The sequence below is a fragment of the Brachyistius frenatus genome, unplaced genomic scaffold, assembly GCF_029030835.1.
Source record: "Brachyistius frenatus isolate BFR_SWC_R1_liver_20210118 unplaced genomic scaffold, ASM2903083v1 Contig_38, whole genome shotgun sequence".
Taxonomy (NCBI): Eukaryota; Metazoa; Chordata; class Actinopteri; family Embiotocidae; genus Brachyistius; species Brachyistius frenatus.
The window spans coordinates 304428-316085 of NW_027210637.1; the positions used below are offsets into that span (position 1 = coordinate 304428).

At 40.5% G+C, this 11658-nt stretch overlaps 1 protein-coding gene across 1 annotated transcript; it reads right to left on the minus strand.

The window, feature by feature from the left end:
• Nucleotides 1-4079: 4079 nt before the first annotated feature.
• Nucleotides 4080-6402, minus strand: phox2bb (paired like homeobox 2Bb). The gene is made up of 3 exons (XM_069701674.1): nucleotides 6126-6402; nucleotides 5242-5429; nucleotides 4080-4840 (listed from the first exon to the last, which is right to left on the minus strand). Exons 1-3 carry the CDS (start codon nucleotides 6364-6366, stop codon nucleotides 4409-4411), a joined length of 861 nt encoding a protein of 286 aa, XP_069557775.1. The 5' UTR covers nucleotides 6367-6402; the 3' UTR covers nucleotides 4080-4408.
• Nucleotides 6403-11658: the final 5256 nt, after the last annotated feature.

Sequence of the window (11658 nt, forward strand, 5' to 3'; positions counted from 1 at the left end):
TTTGGTGTTCAAATCTTTTGGTTAAGTAGAATCAGATTCTGTTTTCCTGGTTGGGGAAAAAAAAAACAGGAATATTTACCATTCGGTTCCATATGGTGGAGATGCAGTATATTACACCGCTTGTTTTTGTTTTTTTTATCATTTAAGAGAGATTTCCTTCGTTTTGAGCGTTAAGAATCCAAAAACTGGAAAGAAAAACCAACACATTATCAGGCAGCTCAGATTGGACTTATCAGAAAAATCAAAATCATTTTTTTGCCCCTCAAATGAAATAATAAACTAAAACAAAAATACACTAATTTCATGTAGAAAGTGCAATAAAAGTCACCATAAACTTGCTATCGAGACACAAATAAAACACACGGTAAGTCTTTTTTTTTTTTTTTTTTAACCCCTTCGGCCCACAGCGACCTCTCATCGTCTCGTGTTCTGTGTACACAATAAAAATTGAGCTTCTTATATAAAGACATAGTTTGGATGTATAGGTTCATCTTTAGGGGAGATAACAGGACTCGTGAGCTGTTTTCTGTGCTTTTTGTTGGGGGGGTGGGGGGGGTTGTCGCAGCAGGTCGGTTCGTCGTCCCATCTGTCAGCTTGGAAAGTCGAGACTTTAATGTGCCTTAGGAAAGCAAGCAAGGTGATGCAGGAAACGAAGCACCAGCTTTGTGGCGTTTCGTTTTTCTTTTTTTTTTATTATTATTTTTATTTTTATTTGATTTTTTTTATTATTTTTTTTGTTTGTTTTTTGGGGGGGGGTGCAGGGAGGGATCCGGGCCAACTTTAAACTCTTAAACTGCAGACAAACTGCCTGCAGCCCTCCCTCTCATCAGGCTTTAGGTTTATTTTCTCATAACCAACAAATTTAATTTCTATCCCTCCCCTTTCCCTCTTGAGATTTGGAGTGAAATGATCAGTGCAAAGAAAAGAATTCCTTCATTTGTCTATTTGGAAAAACTACACAGGATAAAAGTGTATTTACCGCAGGGGAAACCATCGATTTTACTTTGAACGTTTTTTATTCTAGAGCGATATAGACTTCTGTATGCTTTGATAATTGCTCAGTGGTAGAATTCAATTACACATTAATAAAAATATAAACGCACGCATCGGCAGTTACATCTAGTTAAACAGCAGAGGTAATATGAACACAAACCAGCAGCAGTTGCACCCGTGCAATATTCGGTTGGATGAAAACTAAAGATCTGTGCCGCCAGCTGCACTCGCTTCTTTCTTCTTTTTTTTTTTCTTCTTTGTTTTTCCTTTTTGTATGAGAAGAGCTCCGTTCAATGTTCGTGGATGTAAAAACAAAATGCACGTTTAAGCCTAAAACCAAATGATTTTCTGTACGGAAGCAAACTTAGCAGCCTCATCTTCTTCCTCCTCCTCCTCCTCCTCCTCCTCCTTCCTCCTGAACTGCGTCCTATAGCCGAGCTTCTTCCTCCCCGAGGGGGGGGGTCATCTCTCTGATCTACAGTATTTTTAAGCTTCTGTTCCGATTGTGTATTTTAATTTTTTTTTTTTTTTTTTTAATCCTCATTTTAGTTCACGAATAAATCTCAGCTGAGTCTCTTATAGCGGGATCTTTGAGACGGAGCTCTATATTCAGACGGTCTTCTTTACAGGATAGTTGGGGAATGAGAAACCTTTTACGTCTGTTCTGTATTTATTGTAATATTCACCTGAATACTATCCGAAATATAGATTAATTTGATGTTTAAATGCAATGGCATTTATAGCATACTGTATGTTTATAAATAAAATGTTATAAAGTAAAAAAAAAAAAAAAAAAAGGGGTGCGTCTGTCTTGTCATTTTGCAACAACGACAAAAAAATAATCATAATTCACGACCAAAACGATTTTGGAAAAATTGAAGAAACCTAGTAAATAAATACTTGAAACTTTCATTCAGAAAACTGCACCTTCGTGTAAAAGCAAACTCCAAAGTCATCAACACCTGTTTTTGAAAGTGGTTTTGTGTCAAAGAATGTTTCCTCTTCAAATAATGCCTTTAATATAACATAAATTATAATTGTTAACATAAATTGTTGACAAAACACAAACAACCATACCATCAACAGCTACTAAAATGATATGATAGCGGGCCAAGAATTGACACAATTATGTGTTAAACTCCATTAACACAGTTTAAAATGATCTTAAATGATCATAATTACATCACATTTTGCCAAATTGGGATTTTAGTTTTGATTAAAGAGAGTTTTTAATATTTTACTGTAGAAAACAAGGTTATGGTAATGAGAGGATGCAAATCGATTGAGAAACAGACTTACATTAAAACTGTTGAACAAATGTAACGATGTTTTCTGTGACTCCATGATATTTATACGGGGTCAGAAATCCTCGTTATATCCAGATCAGGTCACATAAAGAAACCCCACGGTTGCAAATGATGTCTCAAATATTTCTGAAATGACTGTAGTAGGAAATCACTGACATTTTTAATTGTATTTTTTTTGTTGTAGTTGATCTTAAGTATCAGAAGATTTGCTTTTTAATGCTTTTTTTTTTTTTTGCCGTTTTAAAATTAAATCCTGTAAAGATTTGAGCTTTTTTTTTGTTAAAATAATGTTAAAAGATGTTTAGTAATGTTTTAAAATGCCACTTGTTTCCGGTTCAGATCCACTGGTTTCTATTTTCCACATCATTTAAACGTTTTCTTCAAATAAGTGGCAGCTTCTTGAAGTAAATTCTGGGTTTTTGTTGTAGAAATCAGTCAGATTTCAGCAGACTGACTAAAAAGCTTAAATACAAAATGTTTCTTTCTCTGATTTATTGTGAGGATTTGAATGCATTGTGAAGCGGTGCGGTGGGAGCTGTCCTTGGTGCTGAAATCTGCGGCCTTTTCAAAACCCCGTTAAAATGTCCTCATAATTTACACGCCAAAAAAAAAAAAAAAAAAAGTAAGAAAATAGTTTCACGATTGTTTTCTTAAAGATTACACAAACCTGTTTTAATACAATGTGGAATAATAACTAATCATTTTGTCGATTTCCTTCAAAGAAAACATGACAAAAGCAACGTGGATTATTATTATTTTTTTTTTTTATCATCAACAATCATTTCAATGGTACACCTGGAAAACTATGTGCACATGTAGAAATATTTCCTTCTTAAATATAAGCATTCATTACCTACATATAAATAACTTTCAGATCCCAGACAAAACGTGTTACATAATGCTCACAAAATGGGAGGGAAATCATTGTAAAATCAGACAAAGAGACAACATGCAAATTATATAGAAATAAATACAATGTTTGCATCCATTCCCTTTTTTTTTTCTTTTTTTTTTACCCAAAATAAATTCTTCCGAGGGAATTTATGTAAAACATCAAAAAGACTTTTGTATGATCGATCTACGAGGGAGTATGGCCTATGGTCCAACTATAGGAGACAATAATACGTATTAACACTATACAATTTGAGCCACAAAAACACTGCCGTAGAAAGACACACAAAACATACAGATTTCCTGTCAGAGGTGAACGTTTGCAGTAGTTTGTGCCTTTTTTTTTCTTCTTTTTTTTTCTCTCGAGGAAATAGTTGTGTTTATATCGATAATTTAAAGAAACTAAACTGTCAGCAGCCCTAGAAGGAACGAGAACAAGAGGCCACTTCCACACAGCAGGTTGTGTCTATAGGGAACAACAACAACAAAAACAAAAACAAAACAAAACAAAAAGCGTCAGCGTCTTGTTGGGTGGTTGTTGTTGTTGTTGTAGGAGAGCATCCTCAGCGCGTGGATATCACACGCCTCTGTACCAAACGAAGCAGCTGTTGAACTCTGACGTTTTTAATGGGACTTGAACGAGGCTCTTTTGCTCACTGATGGCAAAACACGCGTTTTTTTCAGTGCGCCGACATTTGTTTTGCTCGTAATCTGGACATACAAAAAAAAAAATAATAATAATCATCTCAACAAGTCACTTCATCAAGCACACAATAAATGTTTTTCAGAGTTGTTGTTGTTTTTTTTTTCTGAAAACAAGTTTAGGATGAGATCTTGCTTTGAATTTATGCATAAATAATCTCAACAGACGTGTGTGGGTTTTTTTTTTATGGTAAATTTACATTTGTCTACCTTGTTTTTCAGGTTGAAATGTTTGGAATCATCTCACACAACTTGCACTTGTGTAAAGAAAAGAAAAACGACTTGTCGAGATGGATATTTTTTTTAAACTGTCAACTGACCACAAGAAACGGCGTAAAAATGAAAATAACAGTAGTTATTTGTTTTCTAACTGCTTTTTATTGTCCTTAAGTCTGTCTTGGGCCATTGCTTTTCAGTCTCCAGAGAAGGAGGAAACGTTGTTTGTTTTTTTTCTCTCTCTCTCTCTCTCTTTTCCTCTGCCCTGTTTTTCTTTCTTTTCTTTTCTTGAAGCTTCATTAGAACATGCTGGTTTTTACTAATGCAGCTTTGGCTCCGTTCTGTCTTTGCAAAGACGACAGTACGCTGGCGAAGGGCCCGCCCAACGAGTCCGGGATAGAGGTGATGGTCCCCGGCGCGGTGGCCCAGCCTTGGCTCGGCGCCGTCACTCCCATGCCGTTGGACACGGGGGAGGTCTTCACTTGGTCCACTTGTCCGTTCCCGGTGGTGTTGATCTGGCCTGTATTGGGGCTCGGTCCGCCGCAGTTGGAGGTGGGCACCGGGTTCGGGCCCGGTCCTCCTGTGCTGTCTGGGTCGGTGGTTTTGATCTCTTTGCTGTCTTCGTCCCGTGGGTCGACCTTCTTCCCGGAATTGGACTTGGCAGCCGCTGCGGCCGCTGCGGCTGCTCGCTCCTGCTTGCGGAATTTGGCACGCCGGTTTTGGAACCACACCTGAGGAGTTGAGAAAAAAGGGAACGTTAAACGACGTTGTTATGTTTGTTTACGACGACGACAACAACAACAAAAACCCACTAAAGTTATATATCAGCGCTCACTTTAATGTTTAGAAAACTGTCATAAAGACAAGGGACCAGTACGTTTTGTTTTCCGAATCATCTTGCTGCAGCGAGGCTTCAACCTCTGTAAGTGTGTCTTCATTTTGCGCAGTAGTGCACAACAGTGCGCAGTCAGCGCTTCACCCTACCAAAGCAACGCAGCTTGGAATTTGCTTAAAAATCGATTTAAAACGCGTGATTACACCGAACGTGTGAGGGATGTTTTCACGCGTGCCTCCTAAATCCAGCCGTTCGTAATCGCGCGTGTGCAACGAGCGCCCGGTGCTTCGTGTTTACCTGCACTCTGGCTTCAGTCAGATCGATTTTGAGCGCCAGCTCCTCTCTGGTGTAGATGTCCGGGTAGTGCGTTTCGGCGAAGACCCGCTCCAGCTCCTTCAGCTGCGCGCTGGTGAACGTGGTCCGGATGCGCCTCTGCTTCCTCTTCTCGTTCAGTCCGCCGTGATCCGTGAACAGTTTGTACGGAACTGCAAACCGAATGTCACCGTTAGCTGTGCAGGGGGTCTTATCCGGGGAAGGTAAGAAGTGTGTGTGTGTGTGTGTGTGTGTGTGTGTGTGCGTAATGTAATGGTTTGTCAAATGGAAGCGAATTCAAATTCGATATTTTGTATAAAATCCGGTTAAGGACGCCGAGTTAAAGCTTTCAATCGTATTATGCCTTTGATTACCTGTGAATTAGTTCAGAACTGATAATGCTGCTGACCTGTGATGCGGTTAATTGTAACGTTAAACTAATTGTTGCTCCTCAGATCGGGGCTCGAGTTTGAAAACTTGTCATAATCTTCCCGTTCAGCCCGCTTTGTTGCTACTGTAAACTCCAATTCGGTGTCAATAATGAGCTTTAGTCTTTGGTTATCTAATTATTTTTCGAAGCTTTATGTCTCATCTCAAAGTAAATAAATTATGCCTATCATTTTGGCAGCTTAAGATAATTCTGTTGGCGGTTTTGGGTGTGACTGGGATAGTATAACCCCGTAACCGAATTACCGCTTGCCTGCAATCGCTTCTAACGTGATAAATTCTTTCATTTGTGTAAGCAAATTTCGTTTGGTAAATACTAAACACATTTCCATTTTCAAATGCAATCAAGGGGCGTCCTATAATACACCCGGTTGGAAGGCTGCGGAGCTGCATGCTTCTTCTTTTTTTCTTTTTTTTTTTACCTGCGGCGTACGGGCTGCTCTGGTGGTCCCGCAGCGTCCCCAGGCTGCAGGAGCCCGGCGTGAGGGACGGACAGCCGGAGGTGGCCCCGAACGTGGTCCTGATGGGATTGTACTGAAACCCGCTGGCTTGACTGCACGAGCTGAAGTCCGCGTAGGCCGATGCCAAGCTCGAGGTGTCCATCCCGGCCATACATGACTCGTAGGCAGAGGAATTTAGGTAAGAATACTCCATTTTATACATTTGAGAAGGCTCGGTAGAGAAAGAAAGCTGCACTTTCCCTGGGAAAAAAAAAAAAAAAAAAAAAAGTCAAAGAAAAGCACCCCCCCTCCCCCTGAAAAAAATGGGTTCGAAAAGGGGTAAAAAAAAATAAAAATAATAATAATAATAATAATAATAATAATGAAAAGGAGAAAAAAATGAGGAGGACGCGCGGAGGTCTGAGTTTGAGGGGGGAAAAGATGGACTTTGTTGGGTTTGAACTGGTTGGAAGGAGGAAAAAAAAAAGGCTGGACGGTGGGTAGATGTTCACTGCTCAGCGCCTGCTCCAAAACTGGCCTCCTTTATAGGAACCTAGCCCTGTTTTATGAAAAGCCCCCTAAGAGCCGCCTAGCCCGAGGTCTCTAGAGCATATAGTCCTCATAATAAACTTGGCTCTTTCCGCTTGGACAATAGCAAAGCGTTTGGTCTTATTGCTAGCGCTTTTTTACATGACAATAACTCATCAGTCTATTGGGCTGGCACTGGGGGCCCGGGCTGTCCAACCTCCCCATCATTGATCCCCTGCATCTCTAATTAGAATTTAATACCACGCCATTACGCACCCCTCCGCCGCCTCCTCCCCCTGCACCCTCCCTCCCTCCCTCCCTCCCTCCCTCCCTACCTCTCTCTACCCCCATCCACCACCACCACCACCACCACCACCACTCCTCTCCAACCACCATCTTGCCCTTTAATTCAATCACACCACTTGGAAATAATGAAAGTTGGGTGACGATTCTCCCTGATCCAATTTTCTCCAAGCTTTTAAGCCTTTTAAGCGACCGTATACCTTGGGCAGGATTTCACATAGTAGTCCCCCTCCTCTCTCTCTCTCTCTCCTCCTCTCTCTCTCTCTCTCCTCTCTCTCTCCCTCTCTCTCTCTCTCTCTCTTGTCCGTCTGCTCCGACTATTTTCACTGCTTTTGTTTTGATTTTTTATTTATTTTATTTTTTTTGGAGGACTCTGATCTTCCGCACCGAAGCGGCGAAACATGTCCATTTTTGTGTCTCTTGTAACAAAGCCTATATATATATATATATATATGGAGGGGAGGGGGGGGGGGGGGGGTTGATCTGTGTCAAGCGCAGCTAACAAAAATCGTTGCACCTTGTTTTTATTTCAGCTGGCGGGAAACAGACGTGCGTTCAGGTGAATCATTTTCATCCATATTTTCACCTTTTTTTTTTTTTTTTCTGTCTCGGAAAGCGTCGTTTTAAAAAAAAAAACCCCGAACGTGCAGATCAATCTCTCTCTCTCTCTCTCTCTCTCTCTCTCTCTCTCTCTCTCTCTCTGCCGAGCCACAAACGATGCCCCCCCCCCCTTTTTGTTTTGATTCCGTTTCGCGGACATCGCAGCTGATCTTTAACTGTTTTAATCTGAGAAATAAAAGCCCGACAAGTCGCCATATCCAATAACCGACGATAACCGACTCCCCTCGCTTCTGTTTAACGCTATTCTCTCCGTTTTGTTTTGGTCCAATAAACACCACGCTTTCCTAATTCCTCCCTTCCCTCCTCCCCCCCCCTCCTCCCTCCTCCCCCTCTCTCTCCACCGCCGCAGCAGCTCCAACCCCAAATCTTCACTAAACTTCCGGGTGTGTTTTATTTTTTTTTTTTTATGATTCAAATGAGTTTGTAATTCTCTTTATTACTTTCATTATTCCGTTTATTTGGCAAATAACATCTTTGTAATGAAAGTAACGAACTGGCGCGGCAGTCCTCGGACCTCTTAGGCTCACAATATTGGCTGAGTGCTTAATTCGGTTTGTGTAATAAGGTGAAGGGTTTTGTATGGTGCGTGCACACCCGATGTGTTTCTTCTTCTTCCTTTTTTCTTTTCTTTTTTTTTTTCCAGTTGAACCGAGTTCAAGTCCCTCAGTTGAAGCTGATGTAGAGGTTGTTGTTGTTTTGTTTTCTCTCTCTCTCTCTCTTCTTCTCTGAATTATCAGAGCACAAAGCAGGAATTACGAAGCATCGATTCAAATTGAGCAGTTGAACGTTTGGTGTTTTGAGTTTCATCTGCTCGTGTTTAGGTGATTGATCCCAAAAAAAAAAAATCACTACGATGGCACAATCAAATCCTACAGGGAATATGACGTAGTCAAAGTATATCAGTATTTTTTTTTTTTTTTTTTTTACATCATATGCAGCTGTTGTATCACTTTGGACGCTGGATATCATAAACTTTTGCCTCACAACCTATAACATTTGTTGATCGGATTATTATTGATCTGTTTTGTTTTGAGTTGTTTCTAAAGCACCTCAGACTTATTTGATTTGATTTTTTTTTTTTTTTATCCTTCGCGATATTGATCATAATTAGAGAAGCTTGGAAAATATCACGTTTTTTTTATAGGCTAAAATTACAGAAATATGAGGTTTGCAGGTCACTCGACTCCAATTAGTTTGAACATTTCTTTTCCAATAACATTTTTTTTTTTTGGAAAATCCTTCTTTAATCACAGGTTAAGATCAAAATGTTCAAACAAATGTTTCAAGACAGTGTCAACTTCTTCAAGCTCTGCCTCATTTCAATGATGTACAATTTTAAAAAAAAAAGCTGCTTTTTTTTCATGAAGTATGCACTTTTAAATTGTTATTTAAAACAGAATATTTGAATGCTGACGCCACCAAACTCTCATACTTTCGCTCCTACGTGCTTCAGGCCGCGAGGTGCAGCTCTCATATTATCTGTTAAAAAAATTTTTAAAAAAAAGACCCGCTTTCATTTACCATCAATTATTTTTTTCCTCCACAATCGCTGACGTGTTGCAGTGTGTTTCCCCTCCTTTTGCTTTCGTGCGTAACATTGTCTTCTCGGAGATCAACGAGAGCACACAACAACAAAAAAAAGAAAAGTTAATTCTTTCTTGACACAACCCGGGTCCCCTATTATGTAAATGTTTTCTCTTTTTTTTTTTCTCTTTCTACACACGAGCTGGAACCCCCCAAAAAAAGTTGTACCAAATGGTTAATTTGATTATTGAAACCAAAGAGCCAAATGGTGCACCGTCCTCCCTCCACGCGTCTGGCAGCGAGAAAAGAAGCCATCTCTGGGAATTAATCTAATAACGCTCAAAGAAACGAGAAGTCTTTTCTGATATTTCGCCGAGGCAAATACAATTATAGCTTTTAGCCATCGGTTTCTTTCACTGAAGCAGCTCTTTATTCTTGTGGTCTATGGTCCCTCTACCATAGTCCAACAGCTATTGAAACGCCTCCTCCTTTATAGTTTCAACATCTTTTAATTCTTTCAGCTGGTTGGGGTGGACGTGCAGCCACAGTTTGATTTTTGTTTTTTGTTTTTTCTCTCTTAATTTTTGTTGTGATAATATGTGTCCGAGCCGATTTAAAGAAGTTGTTTTGGAGAGATGCAAAGACAGCTTTTATCCAGACGCACAGGGGCGAGGGGGGGGGGGGGGGCGGTAGCTGCATGTTTTACGCACCTTTTAGGGAGGAACCAGTGATTTACAGTATCATAATGGTCCTTTAATTCACGTAAAGCGGTAGTTAATTCCTAATTATGGGGCAAATAAAGGGCTTCAACCATATGCCTTCACTTAAATAAATCAGGGGAAATGCGATGTGTGCAAGACCCTAAATTCCCCTGGCAAGTGCCGGACAATAGGCGGGATGCGGCAGGAACTCCTCTCCATTTAGTGCGCACTGTCGTTGCTCAGCAATATCGGAATGCCGGTCGACAGGAGGGACAAAAAAGAGGAACAAAATGCCATTGTCTCTGGATGGATTGGATGGATCCACTCCCCCGGAAAAAAGGCAAAGAAACAGAGGAAGGATAGAGAGAGAGAGAGAGAGAGAGAGAGAGAGAGAGAGAGAGAGAGAGAGAGAGAGAGAGAGGAGAGATGGGAGGGTCCCGCTGTCACATTTCACCGACAATGTCTCACTCCTCCGCCCGAGGAAATCCTACGCTTATCAAAACGGTTATTAATAAGGCCGCGTGTTGCAGGGGAGGGGGTCCGGGAGCAGATCAAAAAATTCATTTTGGGGAGGCTCTCATGGCAATTTAGTCTGATGTCTCAATTTGTCGGGATGGATAAAGGCGGGGATGATAAAAAATAAAAAATCTGAAATAATATGAGGTGAAAAATGACTTTTTTATATATATATATATATATATATTCACCCAAAACAACTATAATATTTTGTAATAGATCATATCATTATATATTTTCTTTTCCGTGAGATGCTGCGTTTTTAAGATCTAAAACTGCACGTAAGATTAAAAAAGAAAAGAAAAAAGAAACGTGTGGTATAAGGGTGGGGAAAGGGGGCTCAAACATCAGACTTTTAAGGTGTTCCGGGCTAGTGCGTAAAAAGCGCATCGCGTTTCCAAGCGCACAGATGGAAAGTGACATCTGGAGAAGAGACTAAATTAAATTAGAAGCTGGTGTCTTCTCTCGGTGTCTGCAGGAAAGAAAGAAAGAAAAAAAAAAAAAAGAAGTGCAGCACAAAAGACGTCAGAGGATTCAGCCTCAGTCGTGTTGTTTTCAGACTTTGTTGACGTTTTTTTTGTTTGTTTTTTTAATTGATGCGTCTTTGTGTGCCACGGTGACGGTGGTAGGTCTGAACATAGAGGAAGGTAAACCACCTGGCATCATTTATCCAGATTTATGTGTCCGTATTTTCTTTTTATAGGTGGTCAAATATTACAGTAATGTCAAAATATAGGTGAGGAAAGCAGCTACGTGACAATTACAAACCTTTTGTTTCGCCTTTTAAAATGATTCCTTTGCAGATTCTAACGGCTATGATGTCATGGACTACAGGCTTTGTTTGTGTGTAATATTTTCCTGTTATTTCCCAATTAACTCGTGTCGTTGTCTTTCAGATGCTGCAGCCAGCTCCTGCGGAGCGCGGCTCGTCTCTGCTGGACCTCTCCGGCCCCTCTGAGCCTTTATCTGCGCTCCCCCCGACTGACCAGAGACCAGCCAGCGGATTAACATAAAAATCTTATTCCGGTGGGGGGGGGGGGGGGGATAAGATTAGGAAACATATTACCCTCAAACGCGGCCTTGGCACGGGCGCGAGCCAGGCAAGGAATCAATTACTAAATTACTCCAACCTCTAAGTCGACATTAACGCAGAGAAATGCCATCGACCGGCTCTGAAATAAGATTTCGCAAAGATGTGATCATTAAATCTCTTGCCAGTGTTCAAGAATTTGATTCATAAAAATCGTCTGAAATGAGATGGAATTAAATTCTTATCGGAGCTCTTGTCATCGTTTCATCCCGCGCTGTTTAACGTTGGTCAA